Source organism: Cladophialophora yegresii (assembly GCF_000585515.1).
Source record: "Cladophialophora yegresii CBS 114405 chromosome Unknown aczIN-supercont1.4, whole genome shotgun sequence".
Lineage (NCBI taxonomy): Eukaryota > Fungi > Ascomycota > Eurotiomycetes > Chaetothyriales > Herpotrichiellaceae > Cladophialophora > Cladophialophora yegresii.
In genome coordinates this window covers 1,287,006-1,309,365 of record NW_006913048.1, presented here as the reverse complement: position 1 = coordinate 1,309,365, position 22,360 = coordinate 1,287,006, and the positions used below count along the sequence as shown (strand labels likewise).

Below are 22,360 nucleotides of genomic sequence, written 5' to 3'. Positions count from 1 at the left end.
TCGAGGGTGACGACTGCGGAGAGGCGTGCGCAGTCACGATGATTCTACTAAAAGCTACGGGTTGGCTCGTTAGCTACCAAATAGGACACTCTAGAACATGGTCAAGCATAGCAATGGATGACCGGTCTTAACGCCTTTTTACGCATGTCCGAGTGGATGGGTGACTCGAACGGCGATCCAGTGGGAACGGTTCGGCCAGGAGTATTTATACCTACCGGAAGAGTATCATCTGGCCGAAGTGGACAAGTTGGCAGAGCTTCTGAGGCACCAGCGTGTGCGCCACCAATAATCATTACTGGCGAATGCCTCAAGTATAATCCTTGTAACGCCCAGCAGCAAGACAGCAAACAGACATATGCTCAAACTCGGCCAGTAATCGCTGCCACAAAATTTCCCGCTTGAGGATATCGCGGCTCAAGCTTGTCGCTTCCCGCCTCAATCCACTACGAGGGCCTGCTGAAGAAAACAGTGCTCTCCATGCAAGTGATCTTCTCCTTGTCCACAGTGTTGACGTCGGCGAGGACAGTGTACTTCCCAGGTGGCTGGACAAAATGTTAGTTGCATAACTTGGTGTATACGGCATTAGTGGAACTCACCACTTGCTTGGGGATGTCGACCTCCTTCTTGAGAGTAAAGACACCCTCCTTTATTGGGCACGTTATATCAATCTTGGGCAGGTTATCGCAGAGGTCGGCTTCTTGCTTGATGAGCGTAATTAGGCCGTACTTGACCTGGAGGAAAACGGTGGCGCCTGGGTCAATGTCCTTGGAGAAAGTGCCGTTGCCGGTGATGGTCAACTTCTGTCCTCTAGTATCACAGTCAGGTCCGGTATCGTAGAGAATTTTGCAGGAGACACATACGGTACAGGTGGATTGGGTGAGAGGTCAACGTAGTCCACCGACAGGATGTAGTCCTTGGGATCGGCGCAGAACTAGAACCCGTTAGAATTAAGCTTGTCACGTCCATCAAAACCTGCTTACGTTCAAAGGGTTCTTGCCAGGAACAGAGAACTTGTCCTCGTCCACCAGAGCATTCTGAGAACCACCGAAGAGCGACCGCGACGACGCTGCAGATGCGGCGCTAAGTAGGGAGAGAAGGAGCGCTGTGACCTTCATTTTGTCTGAGCCGACGATTGAAAGACTCAAGAAGGGTGAGGAGGATGGGTCTGAACCGACCCCGAGTTACTGTTTGCGAAGGAAGATGTTGATTGTTGATATCGCTCAGGAAGACGAACGATATGGAGCAGTGCAAAGAGAGGCTTTTCGGGGCAGGTGGGCGATGATGGGGATCGTTAGGCTATCATAATTGGGTGGCAAGCATGGCTTAGGCCCGCATGACTTGCACTTGCCTTCGGTGCCTTCCCCCGGCTGATTATGTCAGGCATCTGCGTCATTCGTGCTATCACCTGGTGCCGCCACCGTGCGGCTACACGTGAGGCATGAAGAGAGCTCCTGGCTGTCTGATCCACAGTAATACTGCTCCTCCGTACTCCTTACGCCCTACCCAAAGAAGAACAGGGGCGCAAGGACTTTGGTCGCAGATGCGTCTCTTCTCAACTGTCTCATGCCATCTGGCGACTCGGTCCGTATGTTGTCTTGTTGAGCGAGACACATAATTTCACTTGGTTGTTCTTGAACATTCACCCATACCCTCGTTTCCCCTTGCGGGTACCTTGTCGCAATACTTCAGGATCTGCTCAGACGTCTCCCTGCTTGCGACAACCCGATTGTCAAGCGCAACGTTCTATTCTCACCCTAGGAAGCGCAGCCTTCATAATGAGGCCGGCTTTGCTGGCATGGGCTCTTGCAGCCGCTTTCTCGGTTTCCGCCGCCGCACCACCGGGGTCAAAAGGAGGGGCCACCACGTTATCAGAGGATGCCATCAATGGCGAAACACCGGCAGAAGGAGGAGAGGCTGTCGACTATACTGTTTTCAATGGCATCAAGGTCCCCCCAATGAAGGAGATACAGGCCGACGAATTTGCCGAGACGATCAAAGACGGGTATTGGTGGGTCAAACACTATTCACCTTACTGCGGCCACTGTAAAGCCATTGCACCGACATGGCAGACACTATACGAATTCTACGCGACCTCAGATCCTCTCCAAGGCATGACGAAATCTGGTCAGCCCGATCTATTCTCCCCGAACAGCTTCCACGGATATTACAACTTCCATTTCGCGTCGGTAAATTGTATTGCCTTTGGTGATATTTGCGACAAGAATGGTGTCCGAGCATGGCCTACTTTCTTGCTGTACAAAGATGGCGAATTTGTCGAGAAATATACCGGTGGTAGGTCAATGTCCGACTTCAGCAACTATGTCGAAGAAAAGCTTGAACAGATAAAACCGGGCTCGAGACCAAGAGGAGGTGTACATGTTCCTCAGCCGGGTGCGAAGGGTGTCGACCGGACAGCCGACCCAGCCGAGCCTCTAGCAAAGGACAAAGACACTGCTGCAGGAGCGGCGGCCGGGGAAAAGCAAAACAAAGTCGCCGCTGCCGAGTCCGAGACAACGACTGCATTGCTGGCTTCAGAGACGGCCAAATCTGGGAAGACCCTGAGCGCGAAGCCCGCCGTCCAACCCAATCCGAAAGGCACTTCCGTGGCACTCACTCCGGAATCATTCCAGAAACTGGTCACTACTTCCCAAGACCCGTGGTTTGTCAAGTTCTACGTCCCTTGGTGTAGTCATTGTCAGCACCTGGCACCGACCTGGCAACAGATGGCCAGGGAGATGGAAGGGAAACTCAATATCGGCGAGGTCAATTGTGAGGCTTCACCGCGATTGTGCAAAGATGCGAAAGTCAACGCTTACCCTACCATCTACTTCTTCCGTGGTGGGGAGCGAGTCGAGTACGAAGGTCTTCGTGGCCTAGGGGATTTGCTTACGTTCGCAAACAAAGCCCTAGATAGTGATGTCAAACATGTCGACGCAGCCGCATTCAAGGAGATGGAAGAGACAGAAGAAGTCATTTTCGTCTATTTCTTCGATGACGCCACAACTTCCGAGGACTTTGCGGCTCTCGATCGTTTGACCCTCAGCTTGATCGGACATGCCAAGATTGTCAAGACTGATTCAGAAATTCTGGCAAATCGCTTCAAAATCTCCACGTGGCCTAGGCTACTTGTCTCAAGAGACGGACGGCCGGCCTACTACAATGCTTTGGCTCCCAAGGACATGAGAGACTTCCGACGCGTACTCACCTGGATGCAATCAAATTGGCTCCCCATCGTTCCCGAACTCACCGCCACCAACGCCAAGGAGATTATGGATGGGAAGTACGTGGTGCTGGGTATCCTCTCTCGAGAACGACCGGATGAATTCTTGCAATCACGACGAGAGCTCAAGAACGCCGCCCTAGAATGGATGGACAAGCAGACCCAAGCCTTCCAACTCGAACGGCAAGAACTCCGCGACTCTAAACAGCTGCGGATCGAAGAGGCCGAAGATCGTAATGATCAACGTGCGCTAAGACAGGCGAAGAGTCGAGTCATCAGTATTACAGAGGAGACTTTTAGAAAGCAAGTCGCCTTTGCTTGGGTCGACGGTGTCTTCTGGGAAAGGTGGTTGCGATCCACGTATGGCGTTGACGTCTCTAAGGGAGAAAGGGTCATTATCAACGACGAAGATGTGAGTGTGATACTCTTGGCCCAACCGAATTGAACTAACCATCGCTCTCCAGAACCGCCGCTACTGGGACGTCACCGACTCCGGTGCCTACATCATGCCTTCTCGGACCTCGATTCTGGAAACCCTCCCTCGCATCGTCGCCAACCCACCCAAACTGACGCCCAAATCTACCATTGGCGCCTTCGAAAACATCTTCTTCCAGATCAGAAATTTTGGGACGTATCATCCGTATCTGTCCTTTGGTGTGCTCATCATCAGTATCTTCTTGCTTTTCTGGGTCTTGAAGAACGGAGCGACGATCAAGAAGAGTTTGAGTCGGAATTCGAGCGGATATTTCCATTTGGACGGGAAGGAAGGACTGTTGGGGACAACGAATGGCAAGGCCGATTAGGCGCCACTTCTCACCTCTGGTTGCGGATTCTACGGGTATAGTGCATCGCAGTGGCGTTTAGGAAGTACTGTACGGACATGATCGGACTTGGGGTCCATATACAATATAACCCAGATGCATTGAATCCAATCTTGGTTATCTCTGTGCATCACCATGCAGTAAGATTTAACGAATATTACCGAGTACGCACATTGTCTAGCTCGAAGGGGGATTCTCAAGAGGAACCGTAGTCTGAGAAGTGCCAACGTTGAGAGAGAGCCTGCACGTATGCACTTCCACATCGGCGACGACGGGCAGGTTCGGCAGGCCGGTCTGCAATAATTCATCCTCGATGCGACTACGCGATCAATAAACGCAAGGGGATGTAAGGGAAAGGAAGAGGTTTTGGCAATCAAGCTTCGTCCATGACGGACTAGGCGACACCTTGGATGTGTTCAATACCTTTTCGGCTTCTCTGGAGCGTCTGTTGCGTATCTGAAGCTTTTATGACACCTTGTCTGGTGGCAGCTTGCTTCAACCGAAAGCATGGCAATGCCCATTGCGTAGACTGAATGCCCGGCTCTGCGACACCCCTTGGGGTTTTGGCGAGACCAGTGCCCTTCAACGAGGTAGATGTATGCGTGACGTGAGGAATGAGTTGCCCATCAACGTTTGGAAAAATGGGTTCCGAGGACCGAGGGTCTGACCGGTGCATGCGTGCGTACAAGCTTCCATCACTTTGTGGAACCATGCCGCTCGCTCGCCTATCCACCGCTGCTGTTCATGCCACGTTCTACTCTCGTCGTCCCGGTCTATCGGTGCCAAAGACCCGACGACCGCCCCGCTCCTGCGGCGCCTGCTGGCTGACCGGCACAACGTTGACAGCGATACTGTCGAAGCCCATGCTCTTCAGCAGATCCTTGGTATCGCTGTCCACGTCCAGTTGGCCGCTCTCGGTGTTCTGCGTGAAATCAAGGGCCGAGATCTCGGGCACGTATTGATCCTTGCGCTCGCGCTCCTCTTCCTGGAGCTTGAACGAGATGCCGCGGACGGGACCGCGCTGGATACGTTTCATCAGATGGGTGGTGTAGCCGGCGATCTGTGCCAAATGAATGTGGTTAGTACAGATGGACACGTGAGTACCGAAGGGGGCGTGGGTGCGTGAAATCTGAACGCGGGATCCAGGGACTGGTTTAATCTTGCGTGGGCGCATGCGTACCTTGTTGCGAAGACGCTTCGAGGCAATGATGGCGATTTCATCGCAGATGCGCTTGTTGGTCTCGAAGTCGAGGGTGAGCTTGGGGTAGTAGCGCTCGATGATGACTTTGGCGGACTTCTTGACGGTCTGGTGACGGATGGTGAGTCAGTAAACATCGCTGAGACTGTGGCTGGAATGAAGAGACTTGTACTGACCTTCGTGCGAACGCGACCCATCTTGACGGCGTGGTGAGGATGTGGTGGGAAAGCTGAAGTCGAGGGTAGCAACGTTCGGAGGGTTGTTGGTATTGCAGATTGAATTTGCTGCAAAACGGTTGTGGACGCTTGGCAGACGCCAAGAGATAAGATTAAAATACGGCGTGCCGTACTTGCCGCTCGCGCTGTTCTCGTAGCATCACACGTGCAAGAGAGACGCGGCGAAGCATGCAGCACGAACCACATTTACTTTACGAATTAGAGAAGTTTGGGGCAATTGGCCGTAGATCTAGCCCACTACATAACCACCCCGGTACGGTTCTCGCTCAATAGTTGGAACGCCTACGAAGTACATCGCCTCACGATCTGTAGGGGTCTTCTTGTTATATCCGGTACATTCTCTCCGAGGCGTAGTTAGAGTACTCCAGACAGTGAAGGATAACAGAGGCAATTCAGCCTGGAGTGACTTGGTCCAGAATATATTATGGAGCGTTAAGAGAATCGAGTATTTGTGCCTATACATTTTTGTACATCTATTTGAATTTGCGATTCGACCACTTGGGGCTAGACATCGACTTCAAGAGGTCCAATTCTTCGTTGATGTCCCGCTCGGGTTCGGGGGGTGGCCTGGTTCTTCTGGACGCAATACTGTCGAGACTCGGTAGTTGCGACGACATCCTCCTCGCCGGAGCAGGCGTAGTCGCTGTTGTCCGCCTCTTCGAAGGATCAACTGGTAAGTCGTTCTCTATAACCCAGCCTTGTAGCCTCTTGGTCTTGATCTCGACTTTGCCAGCTTGTGAGACACTGGTAGAGATTGGAGTAACCGCCAGCTTTGGTCCATCTTTGACAGGCTCAAATTTCCAATTCTGCTCAGTTATCGCAGTGGCACCAGCGGGTTCCGGGACGACAAATCCAGCGACGCCCACGTAAGGCACGTGTTTGTTATGCATTATTTGTCTCGATTTGAGCAATCGAGCCGCAACAGGGTCACGGGTTGCCCGAAGGCCGGTGGTAGGGCTGTTGGCTGTCGAAGCCTCCGTCTTGAGATAGGAGAGCCCAGCAGAAGGGTGCGTACGTGGCGGTCCTGACTCTCGGTACAAGTCTGCCGCTATCGTGTCGCGCCCATAGGACCAGGGGTCTGTCATATCCGATGACGGGTTCGGACCATCTGCGAGGTCGAAAAATTTGGCGATTAAGGGACCAAACTTGCCCGGCTCATTTCGCAAGTAGCGCATGTGCTCTGTGATATCTTCTTCTGTGATTTCAACGGGCGACTGGGAGGACACATCTGGTTGTCCTTCATCAAGTGCTTTCAAGCGCTGTTCGTGGGCACGTTTCTCAACAAGGTCATTCTTCACTAGTTCTCTGAAAGCGGCTCTCTTCTCCCTTGTGATAGTCTTCAGGAAGGCATCAAACTCCAATCCATTCAGCCCAGCCAGATATGGACCAGAGTAACGCCATCTTCGCAGAGTCTCCACAGGCGGTGCGGGCGCAGAGTCTGTTGGCTGTGGCGGAATCGACTGCTTTTCCAACTCACCCCTACCCTTCTCAACCTCCAACAACGCATCCCTGAGATGCCCGGGCATGCGCTGAGCCCGCTCTGACGGACTCTGGTCCAACCATGATATGGGAGCTTTGCGATTCAATCTCGGAGGGGGCTGGTCGGCAGTATGGTCAAGGTCCACCTCGAAGGGGCTAATCTGCTGATCCTGCACTGATTTCCTCCTCGGCGCCGGCAAGGTCACTCTGAGGTTGAGCTCTTGATACTTTCGCAGTGTTAGGACGTGATCGGCCGCAGACTCGAAATCGACAACATGTTCAGGCGTGTCAATGCCTCTTCGGAAACGGATCAGGGGTGTCCCGGATCTCGTTGTGGTCTTGATAGGTAGTGGTCGTTTCAGGCCCCAATCTCCCTGGTTCAGAGATGCAAGAGGCGTTTCGATAGCTGCTCTTGTTGGATAGGGAGTTGTGGCTGAGTCGGAGTAGGAGATGGGTTCTGATGAAGGTTCTACTGCCGGTAGCGATACTGCAGCAGGAATCGAAAAGAGCCTGGAGGTGCGGAGCAGATTCGCTGCTGGCGACAGACGCGCAGCCGTCATTGCTGCGATGTCTGACCAGGCTGATGCAAAGATGCGTGTGGTCGAGCGCGACTAAAGCTGTTGGAGGATGCAAACACCTGCAGATTCCGAGTTGAGCGGGTTCGGTAGACTTTCTAGATCAAGCGGGTGCCGAATCAGACCTTCACGCGACCCTCACACCCTGTCGTGCCTGTCCATTTCCCTGATCCCTTTATCAACTTCACAACTGTTCTAAGACGTTATCAGACTTTCAACTTTACTTTCATACTCATCTGACACTCTCTGTGCAGTGTGTATTGGGAGGAACATCCATCTCAGGGACGATACGTCGTTCCACTGGATCACGTACCCGGACAATCGAAACCCGTAGGATACCGTTGGCGGCCACATGGCAGCAGTAGGGTCCCCGGTTCCATTGACAGTACCTCATCGACTATCAAACAGACGATTGTTCTGCCACGAAATGTTTGCCCATGACTTCCACGAACACGAGTAATGCATCCTGCGACGAATCAGTCGTTGTCGCCTGTATCTATATTAAGGATATGCTTCATGGAGACCCCGCACACGAAGCCAGCTAACCACAATACTGCATCTCTTTTAAAACGCGCTAAGCAAAGCAAGAAGCAGACGAGCATGTTCGAAACACGAATATCATCACCTGTCTGGGTCCGAGTACGTGGAGGTTTCTATAATCAGACCGCAGTCCTCTTCTACTCGATCGACAATCGAGCTGGGTGGACCACATTGACTGAGTTTCCTAGCAGGAACTTCTGCCCTCCCAGCGAGAATCATCATGCTGCTCGGTTGAGCCTCTTATACTTCACTAGTCGAATACAAGACCTCTGCATCCCACCTCCTCTACCACTCAAGGATTCGCGAGGCAGAGTTACTCGATGGCTCTCTTGTGACTCATGTTTTGACATGCCTCTCGCAGCCTGGTGTCAATCAATCTCTCTACCTTCTCCCTCCTGAGCTCGAAAGTCTAAACCACCGAATTTGCCCTGACAGAGCATTCGCATGTTGACTCACTCGCACCGTGCTGCAATAAATCTCGTCGGTTGATGTTATCCCTCTTCCAGCTAGCCAACTGCAGCCAGACGGTTCAAATCCCGTACATGCCACCTGCGACGGCAGCCGCCCACGATGCCATGTTCGGCTTTCTGGTAATACCAAACGGAACATCCGAAGCCTTCGGCTTCAAGGCTTGTCGCTCGCCTCCAAAGAGTACCGGCTTTCCTGTATCGCTGTTCTCGACAGGAGCGGGGACTTCCCGCCTAGTATACAGCTTCCTCCCTAAGTGGGTCGCCTCCATAGGGTTCAACGTGGTTTCGATCGACCATACCTACGATGCGCATTAGTGGAATTTCCAGGCGGCACCATCCTTCCAGCCGCGAACATAACGGACCCGGATGATCTGCAGAACATGTTGACTGTCAGGACTGCGGATGTTCGAGCCGTGTTGAAGGCGGTTTCCGACTCAACCACGACGAAGGAACCTGGGATACCATTCTTCAAGACCAAGCGGGTGGGAGTGTTTGGACACTCTATGGGCGCCGCAACTGCCGCAGAGGCGATGCTGCTGGACACGAGGCTCGTTGGAGGCTTGGACATGGACCGCAGTGTCTATGCACAAGCGACGAACAAGAGCCAGAAAAGCCCTCTCAAGTCAATCGCTCAATGCATGGCACATTTGTCGACTATCCTGTGTTGGCTAACAGCCTCGGCATCAATTCGACGTCGGTTCCTCCGGTAGCAGAGTTCATTGGAAATACCGACGGTGTCAGGATGTTCGATACCATCCGATCATACATTGGAGGCTTCTTCCAAGAGGTCCTGGGGTCGAAACAGGTCAAGCTGCTCGAAGGCCCGAGCCCGTAGTTTCCCAAAGTCTTGTTTGTGAATGCATCGCTGAGCACGGCAGCAACTTGATAGGTGCAGGATCCCCTTATACAGCGATGGGACTTGCCTGGAGGCTTTCGAGTCATGTGCCGTTCCGACAAGTTCTTTATACTCTTCAATAGCCACCCAATAGCTACCTTGGTCAGTCTTCTAGTTCAGACAGTCAAATTCACCGTGTGACTGAATTTATGTTCATGACAGACATATCACTACTCTCTCATTCGCTTCCGCCTAGTTGCGTTGTAGCTTGTGGCAGGGACGTGGGCGACGCGCGTGAAAGTTCAAAGTGAGGCGCCAGAAATATCTCGGGAAGCTTCACCGCCAAATCATTGTCGTGCGGCCTTTGTTGACCAGTGCGAACTGAGGGCGCGCCAGTGTAGATGCAGGTACCATACCTAGGTATTTTAGCCTCGCAGGTTCCATCGGACGAGGCAGTCACAGGGCGTGTCCGTGATGCGGCCATACCTAGGTTCAACGTAACGATGGTGGTATTGGGCCGCAATGCTCGATGATGCCTCCTCAAGCCTACCTAGGTACTCCCTCAGTGCACCCGTCCGTCAGGTTTCGAAGCTGAGATTGATATCGATCCCGCCAAACGAATAGCCAGACAACGGCGTAAGGTTCGGTCGGTGCGTGATCTGTGAAACCTCAACCGCGGGAACTCTCACCCCTTGCTCAGTCGCACTTGACACTGACCCTGAAACGGACTTCTTTCTCGACCTGGCCGTCATCATTCACATTCCATGCTTCTTGTCCTCCATGGCAGTTCTTACGACGCTCACCAGTATACCGCCTTCCTCATGCTCGCTCGACCGGCTGCTGCCCACAGCAGTGGCATTGAAAGCCCAGTCATACCTTCTTTGCAGTCGATCGCATAACGACAATGGGCTATCACTCAGTTGTTTCCTTGTCTGCCATCTACCTTAATTGACTCCTGGACCGTCTTACGATCCCACATGGTCATAGGCAGCCGCCTGCCAGCTCCAGAAACTTGGAGCTCACACCGACCTCACAAGTTTGTCGACAACCACAGATGACAGTCCGCACAAGATCTCGCCACAATGGCAGCTTGCAGGGCTCAGTCAGGTGCAAAAGGGCGGGCCTTGGGTACGCATGCGGCGTGCGCCTCAGGAGGATCGACACCTGTTTATACGAGTTACCAGGACCAGGAATTGGTTATTGAAACCTCTCCTGATACTGTAGCCTCTTTACATTGAAGGGTCGGCTCTACAGATCTCTCCGCTGCACCATCTAGGCGTCTCCGCATGTGAAGACACCTTTCAAGAGCCGTGGTCAACTATCTCGACTGGAGTGCCTTGTGTCTCATTGACTTAGGCCACGAGCGTTGCCCGAAGGCGCATGTTGTCAGCCTAGGCGGATGAGCGAGCATTGAAGCCGCTGCCCTCAGCCATGATAGGAGGAGCTTCACAAACGTCAGGCATGAGGAACAACCGAACCGTTCGTTGCGGATGACATCTGACATTGAAAGGAGGCTTTGCTCGGGCAAGGAGATCACAGCCTAGGCCAAGACTGCGATATTGCGGATGATGGGCACCATCTCCTCTTGTCATGACGACTGGATAGGTCATGTGCCCGACAGGCCAGAAATTACAGGCCAGACGGTACTCAGTTAGTGTACTCCAGGAGCTTGGACACAATTCGAAAAAATCGAATGACTCAGCTCCGGCCGCGAGGCATTCAGTATCAACGGGCACGGATGCACGGACCGCTTGCACGGATTTCAAGATTCCTGGGTTTGGCAGATCTTGAATCCACAGGCGAGCTTGGTTTGGCAGTTGCGATAGGTCGTAACCCGACCGGTGAGCTCAATATCGCGGCGTCTAAAGCAAGGCCTGCAGATCCGGTTATGCAGCACCAGGGCGTCTAGAATCTGGTAAGACCGCACGCCGCTGGGTCCGTCGCATTCTGTAAGCAGGATAGGCGCAATGCTGCTCATCCAGATGTCAGGGGTACCGTTGGGTTGCATTGGGTTTCCCCGGCCTTCAGTGGTAAGTGCTGCAGAAGAATGGGGTTGAGATATGGGGTAAATCAGTCAAGAGCGTACGCAAAAGACCAAGGGGGGACGGTCCGCAATCGCCACCGCTAGACACCCACGATTGGGCCGTCCACGAATGTTTCGCTGGCCTCAAGTGAGTTACCATGTGCAAAGACACTCGTTAAGCTTAGAGAAACGTGACAGCACGAAGCAGGCAGACCGTGCCTCAATCATCCGCGAGCTGCGGTTGCAGTTCAGAAGGACGTTGACATGGCAGTGCAGGGCACTTGTCACGACTACTTCGACCGAGGAGCAGCAAACCGATGCTAACGTTGACTTGCATGGAATCATCGATACAGCGGCCGGTGTTCGCTGTTCTCCGTACCTACTACCGATATCCAGGGCGGCCGGACGGATCGGAGTAGCCGGCTGTCACTTGTCTGCGCCGGTACCGTATCTCTTGCTGCTTCAATTACCTATGCAGCGCGCCGAACAGGCTGCTGTGCTGTTACGACGGACTTAGCTGGGTATGACGGCGGCTTCCAATCCGTCCCATTGACGGGCTCAGCCTCAGAAATCAATGCTACCACTGGGGGACGGAAGATCCAGACGGAAACCAATCGCACCGACCACGATTGCAAGATGGAAGGTTTCGTTGCAAATTCAATTCTTAAGAGCCGACTTCACCACAGGCCGCGGCTTAGCACCACTGCAAACACAGCAATTGATATAGGGATTGAGGGAGGATTTCTGCCCTTCATGCTTGAGGCATCATCCTTTCTGTAAAACAGCCTTGAAATATCTCGCAAACCCTACGGTCCATTCTTTCTGTTGGCCTCTAACCTAACCACCTGGCCTTCTTGCGAGCCTGTCTTTGCTTTTCTTCCTTACCCTGGCCGAGATCCAGTGGATCGGTCTTATTCAACTAGGTCGCAATGGCGGCTCTTTCTGCACCTGTCTACAGGGGCTCGAGCGACGGACGAGGACTACTCTCAGGGGAGGTGGATCTTCTCGAGTTGGTGCTGCCTTTCAGGCAAACGCCTTTCGATGTTCTCCTCCTTCTCGCCCTGCTACCACTCAAGCTTCACGTTATTGGTCTCGACCTCAGTTTCTTAAGTCGCAGCTTTTACCTCTGGCAAATCCACCAGGACCCTGTTCAGCAGCAACAAACCAGTCATGGAGCTTTCCAATCTACAAGGGGGCAAGTCCTCCATCGTGGATACTTCGGCGTTCCTCGCCGGAGCCCTAGCATCCGCCGGCGGCTCAGCCTACGATCGTGGTTATCTCGGCTTTGTCAGGCGCTCGGCGAGGATGAGGCCAGGAGCCTGCCAGGTGTGAAAGGATGCTCGAATCCACATCTTCCAATCACTTCCCCGCTTAAGATGCACATCAAGAAAACCGCCTATCTGCTGCCCCCTCGCGTGGACCTCCCAGAGCGCTGCGACCTCCACCATCAAGGCCTGTTAGGAAGGATTGATGCAGAACTTCGTAACGGCCAGGAATCAGCACGGCTAGGGCATATACCGAATGTAGAAGGCAAGCACCTCAACAATGATTATGGTCGACAGGCCGAGACCTTTTTCGGCGACGTACCTGACTCCCAAACACACCCCTCTCAGCCGCTTCCTTATCGTCCTCGACTGCCGACCCCGCTCAAGCCACCGGCGTCAGTCCTAACGCCGACGACACATCATACATCAGGAGCTGAAGCTCCGCAAGCGCCGAAACAACCTGCCTCCCGATCACCTTGCCAAAAGTACAAATCCACGAGAGAGTGCGGCAACCAAGTCAGAACTTCATTCTCAGGCTGCAAGCGACAATACGAAGATGCTCCGGAGAATCTCGCAAATGCCCATGTCACTCGACGTGAGAAACCCGAGCAGCATGTGCAAGTCCAGCCTGACAATGAGGCTATTGGTACCCAAATAGCCAGGATAGCTTCTGAACAAATCGAGCATACGCAGCAAAGACCTGCTTTCAATACCAAGCCGGCCGTAAATAGGCGCCCTACTGGTGAATCTGCCAAGAGGAAGCGCAGTGAGGAACGCCAACCGTCCAGGTGTGTGGCAGCTGCGCCAAACAATAACACAAACCATGGTAAAGGGAAGCCTGTGGATCACTCGGAAGACGAGGGCGGATCCGGCAGTGAGAGGCAACCTCCCAACCGGAACTCGCGTAAGGGATCAAGATCAAACAAGCCAGCGAAGGGACTGCCATTTCGTTGTCCCATGTTTGCTGCAGATCCCAATGCAGAAGCCGGCAGAAACTGTAAGGAGTGGCACAACGCCTCCATCGCGGATGTGACACGGCATGCATTGGTTGATGCTGGAGAGGGTACTGCCAAATGGCAGCGAATCAAGGAATTATCTACGAAACTTGCTCCCAAAGAGCGCTGGAGACGATACTTTGTCATTTTCAACAATGGTCAGGAGGATCCCGAGATGCATCGGCCATACTGGGGAGGTGCGAACCCCGACGACACGATAAATTGGCTCATCAGGTGTGCCACGGCCACTGTTGAAACCGACGCAGGCTCAGCTACGACAGCAGTGAGACTACTACTCGAATATCAAACGCTAATGGCGAGGAGAGAGCAGCGCGACAGCTCCGCGAGAGCTCGGGCTGACGCGACGAGGGCAGTTGCTACGCAACTGGAGCAAGCTGAGCTGTTGCAGTCGCAGCGTCTATTTGATGAAGAACTTGCGACGCTGTTTGCTCGCATGGGTGATGTTTCTCCGGTTCCTCCGACTGATCAACCAGACATCACGACGACCGCTACCCTGTCCGCAGCTAACCAGGTCCTCTACCTCCAGGGGCTCGCATTGCCTGAGACGCCAATGCAACGAACAACCAGTGGGCAGAGCACGATGAACGCTGCTTTTGACACACCTTTTAACGAACCTGCTGCGGACCCCGAAGAATTGACGCTCCCATCACAATCGCCGTTTCCTTCCAGTGGCAGAAACCCTGGCATCGGCAGGCCGAATGCTTCTGCAACCGCACCATCACTTCTCAAGCATTTCATAGCCGACGTGGACACGGTAGTCGATTCCAACACCGACCCAATGACACGCCAACAGGTGCAGTCGTGGCAGAACAGTCAGTATCAACAATCGCAAACGCTGCGCCCTCCGCAACGAGACCAACATCGTCCTTCCCACTCGGCGTCTGGTTCTTCGAGAAGAAATGCGATTGGACTGACCAGCTCCAATATTTCGACACAACAGCTTACTCCTATAAGCAGCAGCACCACCAACAGCCTCCAGCCACCCAGATATGCTGCCCCGATGTTCGGATCTGACGATAATGGCGGTAACTACATGGATTACGATACGACCGAAGCACCATCATATTATTACGGAGACGAACATCCACTGTACGGGCATATGCCGCGGACACAATGATATCAATGCGGATCGAACGTGGGTCACGATTCGAGATGAAGTCGAGGGTTTCCTTAATTGAGACCGGTGTTATATACCCATCTTGTACGGAGTTTCGGCAAGGTAAACTACTTTTCTCGGAACTAATGAGTTGACGCTACGTTACAAAGGGATCACCACCCATAAGTATGAAATGGATAGGGAGGCCGAGGAGCATGACGCCCGTGGATATCCAGGTCTTCTTCTGTAGGTTAGACGTTTCATGCATGCAATGACACGGCGATCCGAAATGTATAATTACCGCGCTCCATTCTTGATCCGCCTCCCACCGTTCAAAACGGCTGGCCTCCAGGCCCGTAACGCTCGCCCCTCACCCCCCAACCCGAGTGACCCGCTTTCCCACGCAGCCTTATTACCTGTGTTTGGTTCTGCGCGCCCGCCACCGAGCCCGGCCCCATCACTCTTGGGCTTATTGATGTTCAATCCATCCTCACTTAACCCATAATCACCCCACCATAGGATCAAGCACGACACGTCGCTCGCTTCGCCGAGCCACAATCTAAAGCACTTCCCGCGCATCAAGATGCTGGACCTCCCATACCCAGCAATGTTAAGAAAAATGTATCAACTCCCCATAGTATGGTAGGGCAAGATGAAGGGGTGGGATGTTTCGCAACCTCGTCCGGATGACCCCTTTGGTAGGAACGTAGACGCACGTGCTATAGATCTTTCCTTAGTACCCCGGTGTCAGTACTGGTGGTGGGTTCCGTTCTCGGTGTGGCCCGGTCCTTCTAAAGAAACCCAGCCAGGACGACTGTGGTGGCAAGTGGCACCAGGTGTGCTTGGCACCAGTGTTGCCTTTAAATCTCCTGGTTAATTACGTCTGCAATCATTCAATCGATCAATCAGCACTAGAAGAAGTACCGTGATGGTGCAATGCTGGCGATGATGTTGTTGCATCCCTTCGCTGTTGCGCAAACTATGTGCATGTTTTGGCCTGCTAGACTCAATGAATTAGCCGCCTGGACAAGCTCATCCTTCCTGAGCTTGCTCGCGAAGGTTCACCAGTAATGCTACGTTCATTCATCACAACGCCCCGAGCGCCTTTGGATTGAGCCGTCCCTGCAACGAGATCGTCCTTACCCATCCTTCTTTCCAGGCGCCCTTTATGTTTTGAGCTGAGCTGGCTGGTGTGGCGCAGGAGCTCGTCACTTTCCGTCAGGGAAGTCACAAGAAGCTGCCCAGATCATGCATTTACCCTACCCTGTTTGAGGAGCGACTTTTGTTCCCTTGTTCCCTCGAGTCCTCCTGCGGAGGTGGTACACTGGTACTTCGCGTTCTGCCCACCCCTCGGCCGCAGCACGTATCCGCCTGTGTCTGTCCGTGTAACCATGGCCGTGACAGCTCCTCTTCTGCCGGGCACCGGGCGTGCACACACGCACGCGGAGCAGGCAACCAGTTACTAAGTCAACAATTCAGCGGCATGACAGACATTGGCAGCCAGACTGTTTGATGTCTGCGCCGAGTATAGTGCTGCTTGCGCATGCCGGGAAAGAAGTCGAAGGTCCACCACCAGCAATGGCTTCACAATCAATGGCGAAGCAGCGACAAGTATATGTTCCGAACACCTGGAACTCACGAAAACACCATGAGACACGACTGGCAAAGGACCCAGCATGAGATCTGCAGACAATGCAAGCAACCACTAGACCTTCGGCATCAAGAGGTCACAATGACACCCGCGCCTTGCTCGATGAAAGACCCCCAACATGGCGCGACAACTTTGTGCAAATAACAGACACTCCCGACAGCCAGATCCAACTCATCGCTCATATCTCTCTCAATTCGCAACCAGCCTCACACAAAGGGCCTCAACATTCATGAAACGCTTGGCGTGATGCGGAAGCGCACACAGTTGATACCGTATCAACTGCTGCTTGCCGGCGCCCTTCACTTTGCCCCGGCAGTGAAGGTGAGGCAGTACCCCAATGGTCGCACGACAATAAATCCGCGGCGAGTAGCCAAAATCAACATCCCTTAGATCCGCTTCGCGCACGCTTGACAAATCCCTTCTTTCTCGACAATGAACGAACCGTCATAGTCACCAGCCGATAATCGTGTGCCATTTCCTCCTCTATTCTCCATTGTACAATTCCAAAGGACCTCTGCCTCCCTCACAGCAACCCTTCTGCCTCTGTTCCATCCTGTCGCACCGCACCACCACCGCAAATATGGCCTGGAGAGACGCAACCGTCGGCCAAAGCATCGTCATGGTCGCCAACGGAGCCATCCGCGGCGCGCAAGTCGTGACCGGCGTGCTGACCATCTACCTCTACGTGCACGAGAAAGGATACTGGCAGGACCATGGCTTGCCGAGGACGCTCGTAAGTTCTGCACCTCGCAGACTCAGACTTCAAACCTTCTTCAACACGATAATAACATGAGGTCCAGAACTTTGAAATCGTGCTCGGCTCGCTCGCCATCGTCACTGGTCTGGCTCTGGGTCTCGTGCCCTTCAAATTGTCCTACCGCCCCGTCGCGCTCGCTTGCCCGTGGGACCTCGTCATGTTCTTCTTGTACAGGTAAGTTGGGTAGCTCACATTTGGTCGTTATCGCAGTCCACAGAAGCAAGCTAACGAAGGTACTCTGTATCGTATCAGCGCGGCATTCGGCATAATGAGGACCGTCATCAGCAAGCTCGTCACTGAGACTTTCTGGCACGCGGTTGAAGGTGACAATGGATACTTCGTGACTCGCATGCACGCCATGCATGATAAGGTGTGGATTGATCTCGTCGGCATGCTTCTCTTCCTTGTCAGTGCCATCATGGGGGCGGTCTTGCTTTGGGTTGGAAAGAGAAACAGGACCACCGGACGACACCGCGCTTTTTAGGACAAGCATGCGGGTTTGAGTGGGGAAGTTCGAGCCAGCGAGGTCATTCCTCGATCTTCCCAGATGACTGATTGACCAGGCCGTTGAGGCTGATCCGATAGACAAGGTCGAGTCGTCGACAGGGTGAACAAAGCACACATGAAGTCTACAGCGCCACTGGCTCTCCTTGGTTTGGACAAAAAAGTGGCAAAGCGAAGTGGCGTGTGGCACCTGTATGTGTATTGTCGATAGCGATGGAAGAACGGAGATGATTGAGAGGCGGAGGACAATCGTCGGTGTCGACGAATACTCGATCCGCAATACCTTTCATCTGCGGCTAGAGCGTCGGCGTTTTGACGTGCTCTCATGTTAGGAGAGCCATAATTAGAGAGGTCTTCGTATGACTCAGCGGCGACAACCTTTTACGAGGCATCCCCGTACGCCACGGTACCAAGACAGTTGTCTCTCCCAAAGTTCAAGGTGTTCTGGTCCAAATGGTCGGATTTGACTCGTGTTTGCTGAAATTTTCAATTGCCTAACCTCTATTTCATTTGGTATCGAACATCGTGACTCTTCGTACATGACTCCCTATTGGTACAATATGTGCAGAATCAGTGGTATATTTGCTGAATTCAGAAATGTTACAGTGCCAGAGCACTCCGCATTCTATTTGTCGTATATTTTACAGTAGCCACCATCCCGCACCGGCGATGGTGAGCACAAAGCTAACCATGAGCCCTCTGCCAATGCTGGCCACTATGCCGGCGGCGCCAGCAGCTGGTGAGCTGATAGTAGCGCTGGAGCTGGGAGCTGGCGAAGCGATAGTCTCCAGTGTCTGCGAAGGCGTCACAACGGCAGTCGAAGTGGCCACTTCCGCAGATGCTGTTGTTGTGCTCTTAGCACCTGACGCCGAGGTATTCTCTGTCTCCGTGCTCGTCGAAGTTGTAGCGGTGCTTGTCGCCGACTCAGTCGAACTTGCCTCTGTGCTCGTTGACGTCGCCGACGCTGACTGTGTGGTCGAACTCGAAGTCGAGCCTGACGCCGTTTTATTCTGCACCTGAAACCAGTTCGCGCCTACTGGCTCTCCTAAGCCAGATGCGCTCACGAAGGCCGCGATATCAAAGTCCAAGCGGTTCGACAGATCGCTTTTCTCTTCAAAGAAGCTCTCGAATCCACTGGGAATGTTGAACCCCTCGGGCTGGCGGAACATGATCAGGGTGTATCGATGAGCGATGTCACCGCCTGGCGGTGTGGGAGGGATGTAAGCGAGGGGCGTTGCAGAGGTGAAGTTCTTCGAATCGCTGTCAAAGTCGAAAAGAACTTCGCTGGCGCCAGCGAGGTTGGGCTGGTACCAGTGGAGGAATTGTATGCGAGTGGAAGGATCGGAGGGCGAGATCACGTCCTGATCCACCATGAAGACCATGTAGTCGATTGTCCTGGTGGAGTCGGAGGGACCAACGATTGTGGGTTCTTCGAGGACATCTGTAATGTGCGTGTCAGTAATGAGATATCTATTGACGGAGTCCGACGGTATGCTGCGGACGTGACATGACGAGGCTCACCATCGCGATTTAACAGCACACCGGCTGGACTGATGCTGGTGGAAGTATCCTGGAAGTCTGCACGCAGGTTTGTATCGACTTGGATGGGAAACCCTGGCGCAGATTGGGCGCTGACAAGGGCGGCAAGAGCTAGAAGTGCAAGAGAGCATAAGTGGTTCATAGTGAGTGACTCGATACAGATCGTTCTAATGTTGTGTAATGAGTGTACTGTGTAGATTAGATCGTGAATTGGGGTTGAGCATCCCGGCAAACACACACAGCGACGTCGATTGCTATATAACTTGTACCAACCGGTCTGAGCAACGGGGTCGAGGACAACCGGAGCATAGCACTCTGTGAAGACTTCCGCTTCTAGGCTGGTCCGTGTTTGAGCTCGTGGCCACCAGTTCGAAATAGCAAAGCCTTTGACTCATCGATCGCCAGCGAGGCTGGTTGACTTCCGATTGGAGAGGTGAAGGCACCAAGGTCACGAAAAGTGACCGTTATGAGCGCCCAGACCCAGCGACCAGGCGTCGGAAAGGTAGTCCGTGGCCCGATTGCATTTGGTGGCGTCGACCCCTTCGGGGCGCAGCGCATGGGGAAAGAAGGGAGCGGTTACGTGGCGAACCAGCGCGAGACGCTCAAGAGTTTGAGGTTGAATCGCAGCGTTTCAGGAAAGCAGAGGGAAGCCAGTGAAGCGAAGTGTCAAGCGCTTTGAAACACGGGTGAAATTGCTCCGGTCGAAAGCAGTTCCTGCCAGTTTCATTCGCGGTACGGGAAACCAGTTGGGAGGAAAGCGCACAGCCGCATGAGGCGTTCTCGCACCGCCACGACCCGGGCACTCACCAACGATCTATCGTTGGAAATGACCCAGCGTGTCGTCGCAGCACATACGGAACCTGCAGCGAACAGCGCTGTCAAATGACATGGTGCAATCCCACCGGCTGACAATCACAGTAGAACACGAGAGCAGGGATAACGATGCAACGGATTAAAAGCGGATGTTCTCGAAATCCATTCACTAACTATTCAATGGCCATTCAGAGGGTATCAGAAAGTTCATCACACATGGTTTTTCCAAATCGTCCCGAGTGTAGCAAGGATATCGGTCAAACAAAGCCCAGCCCATAAATTATTTTCAGACGAGGCAAGTAGAGGTCGTGTCGGTATCGTCGCTTTGTCGACGATGCCCTTCCGACCCAGGTTGAAATCTTTCGTGTGAGTCTCGTGCCAGTTCCATCAGAGGTGTAATTTCCCCATTCCGCATACCCAACTAGCGCCTTATTTGGCACACGAAGGTGTCGATCTCGGTGTTCGAAAAAATCTCTCTTACTCGCCAAGTATGCTCATAAGTCGTGTTGATACATGATCATATGCCCAGCCGATCCCTTCTAGTGGTCTTGCAATCATACTCATGACTTCTGGCTCTTCAGGTGGTGCCCGAGGATATAGTTTGTGCATTGTGGGCAGCTGGTTGAGTCTGTGTCGTAGCTCCCTGCGCACTGTTCCCTGTGGTGTTCTGACTTCCGCCGTTCTGCTGCTTGGATGCCCGTGCCGCCTTCTTCGCCGCGTCATCCTTCTGTTTAGCAATTTTCTCGTAGTCCTCCCACTTCGTCTTCTCGTCGGATCTGAGTTTGCCAGGGAAGAACGTGTCGATCAGGCTGGCGCCAACATGGTGATACTCTTCTTCGACTTTATAAAGAGCCTCCATCACCTTATTCTCACCAATGACCTTGAGAAATTTGAGTGGGACACCAAAGGCTTTCGGGTCGCGTCTCCATCCAGCGACGAAGATGTTCTGAAGGATGCCCACGCCGCCAATGGCAAGCAAGAACCAAGTGTTCTGCTGGATGCCAGCGGCCGTGATCAAAAGGAGGATCCAGAGCAAGGCAAGCGCGATCAGTGTAACTCGTGTAAACCAAGAAGCCGAAACGTCAACGTTCGTCTGACCGGCCGCAAGATCCTCAAGGTCAAGCCCGTTCCCATTGCCCAGAATGACAACAGCGTGCTGGCTGCCATTGCCTCTGGTCAGGATCACGATCTTCTTAGACTTGCTTCTGCAGGCCCATTTCTCCTTGGCCCACTGTGGAAGAGTACCCGTCACCACAGATAATAAAATACCAGCAATTGTGATCAGGAAGATCCCCCAATCTCCGAAGATGCCTGCTGGAATGGCGGCGATGCCCAATTGAACGATAGTGGTGAGAAAACCTACCCAGTACAGAGAGTCATAGCCGGGATAGCCTCTACGAGCAGGTTCGGCCTCGTAGATGGATACGCAAAGCCCAGCTTGGGTAGATTTCTCCACTGATGCAGAAGAGCCTGTGTCTTGCAGCGCCTGGGCTTTCTCGAACTCGAACTTCTTCTCAACCAGCTCTTTCACCTTTGAGGTAGCAGCTGGATCCTTCCAGTGATCGAAGTCTCTGACAATTCGTCCGATGATCCATGAGGTGTTCTCCCGAACGTAGCCAGATTCCCCGTTGATTACTTTGCAGGCGCAGTCAGGGAGGGGCATGAGCTTGTTCTCGCCAACGGCGGATACAACGGCAGTGACGGCAAACGCGACCCATCCTGGCACACGTCAGTACATTTCTCCTAGCCACGAAGATCACAGATGTTACCGAAAGAGAAAGCAACTGGGGTCAGACGGGAGCCTGCCAGCTGAGCCAAAGCACGACCAACAACATCACCACCAAGGATCAGCAGGACCGAGAAGACATCTCCAGGGTTTTTCCATTGCGCCCAGAACTCGCTTGACGGCTCGCCAGGGTCGAAGTTGCGACGGACGATATCAAACAGAACAGGCGGCATTTCAGGTATGATCCTGGTGAGAAGGGAGCTGAACAGCAAGATGCTGAGAATGAGCGTCGTGATAGCACCCCATTTTATGATGACTGGAAGATAGGTCTGCGCAGCCTGAGATGGACTTGTTGTGTGTCCTGGCTGCGGCATGGCTTGAGGCTAACTCAGACGCAATGCGGGGTGGAAATGCAGCTGAGGGAGATCTGTAAGGCTGATACAGTGAGGCTGTGACAATTGTGGCTGGTACAAATTCAAGGGGTTTTGGCTCTGCGAAACTCAACTCCGATTACGAAGTCAGGTCATTTTGTCAACGGGTCTCGAAAGTGAATGAACTGAAACACTCTGCCGGAAGAGATCTTTACTGGATATTGA

The 22,360-nt window shown here is 53.2% G+C and overlaps 10 protein-coding genes across 10 annotated transcripts; 5 read left to right on the top strand and 5 right to left on the bottom strand.

Moving 5' to 3' along the window:
- Nucleotides 1-443: 443 nt before the first annotated feature.
- Nucleotides 444-1,115, bottom strand: A1O7_05796 (uncharacterized protein; the record flags this gene model as incomplete). Its single annotated transcript, XM_007759804.1, has 4 exons — nt 444-542; nt 597-807; nt 861-931; nt 981-1,115. The coding sequence occupies 4 exons, from the start codon at nt 1,113-1,115 to the stop codon at nt 444-446; spliced, it is 516 nt and encodes a 171-aa protein (XP_007757994.1).
- Nucleotides 1,116-1,775: 660 nt separating this feature from the next.
- On the top strand, nt 1,776-4,023 carry A1O7_05795 (protein disulfide-isomerase; the record flags this gene model as incomplete). Its single annotated transcript, XM_007759803.1, has 2 exons — nt 1,776-3,632; nt 3,685-4,023. 2 exons carry the CDS (start codon nt 1,776-1,778, stop codon nt 4,021-4,023), a joined length of 2,196 nt encoding a protein of 731 aa, XP_007757993.1.
- A 772-nt stretch (nt 4,024-4,795) lies between these two features.
- On the bottom strand, nt 4,796-5,436 carry A1O7_05794 (40S ribosomal protein S17; the record flags this gene model as incomplete). The annotated part of the gene is made up of 3 exons (XM_007759802.1): nt 4,796-5,101; nt 5,222-5,347; nt 5,416-5,436. The coding sequence occupies 3 exons, from the start codon at nt 5,434-5,436 to the stop codon at nt 4,796-4,798; spliced, it is 453 nt and encodes a 150-aa protein (XP_007757992.1).
- Nucleotides 5,437-5,948: 512 nt separating this feature from the next.
- A1O7_05793 (uncharacterized protein) lies at nt 5,949-7,514 on the bottom strand (the record flags this gene model as incomplete). Its single annotated transcript, XM_007759801.1, has 1 exon — nt 5,949-7,514. One exon carries the CDS (start codon nt 7,512-7,514, stop codon nt 5,949-5,951), a length of 1,566 nt encoding a protein of 521 aa, XP_007757991.1.
- Nucleotides 7,515-8,545: 1,031 nt separating this feature from the next.
- A1O7_05792 (uncharacterized protein) lies at nt 8,546-8,901 on the top strand. The gene has a single exon (XM_007759800.1). The coding sequence runs from the start codon at nt 8,558-8,560 to the stop codon at nt 8,852-8,854; it is 297 nt and encodes a 98-aa protein (XP_007757990.1). The 5' UTR covers nt 8,546-8,557; the 3' UTR covers nt 8,855-8,901.
- An 18-nt stretch (nt 8,902-8,919) lies between these two features.
- A1O7_05791 (uncharacterized protein) lies at nt 8,920-9,374 on the top strand (the record flags this gene model as incomplete). The annotated part of the gene is made up of 2 exons (XM_007759799.1): nt 8,920-9,161; nt 9,215-9,374. The coding sequence occupies 2 exons, from the start codon at nt 8,920-8,922 to the stop codon at nt 9,372-9,374; spliced, it is 402 nt and encodes a 133-aa protein (XP_007757989.1).
- Nucleotides 9,375-12,773: 3,399 nt separating this feature from the next.
- A1O7_05790 (uncharacterized protein) lies at nt 12,774-14,795 on the top strand (the record flags this gene model as incomplete). Its single annotated transcript, XM_007759798.1, has 1 exon — nt 12,774-14,795. The coding sequence occupies one exon, from the start codon at nt 12,774-12,776 to the stop codon at nt 14,793-14,795; it is 2,022 nt and encodes a 673-aa protein (XP_007757988.1).
- A 2,210-nt stretch (nt 14,796-17,005) lies between these two features.
- Nucleotides 17,006-17,666, top strand: A1O7_05789 (uncharacterized protein; the record flags this gene model as incomplete). The annotated part of the gene is made up of 3 exons (XM_007759797.1): nt 17,006-17,158; nt 17,226-17,356; nt 17,435-17,666. 3 exons carry the CDS (start codon nt 17,006-17,008, stop codon nt 17,664-17,666), a joined length of 516 nt encoding a protein of 171 aa, XP_007757987.1.
- Nucleotides 17,667-18,327: 661 nt separating this feature from the next.
- Nucleotides 18,328-19,367, bottom strand: A1O7_05788 (uncharacterized protein; the record flags this gene model as incomplete). The annotated part of the gene is made up of 2 exons (XM_007759796.1): nt 18,328-19,127; nt 19,208-19,367. The coding sequence occupies 2 exons, from the start codon at nt 19,365-19,367 to the stop codon at nt 18,328-18,330; spliced, it is 960 nt and encodes a 319-aa protein (XP_007757986.1).
- A 1,248-nt stretch (nt 19,368-20,615) lies between these two features.
- Nucleotides 20,616-22,138, bottom strand: A1O7_05787 (uncharacterized protein; the record flags this gene model as incomplete). Its single annotated transcript, XM_007759795.1, has 2 exons — nt 20,616-21,757; nt 21,808-22,138. 2 exons carry the CDS (start codon nt 22,136-22,138, stop codon nt 20,616-20,618), a joined length of 1,473 nt encoding a protein of 490 aa, XP_007757985.1.
- Nucleotides 22,139-22,360: the final 222 nt, after the last annotated feature.

Bases quoted from the DNA above. Each gene is read 5' to 3' on its own strand.
- A1O7_05792 (XM_007759800.1), top strand. From the start codon at position 8,558: ATGTTATCCCTCTTCCAGCTAGCCAACTGCAGCCAGACGGTTCAAATC.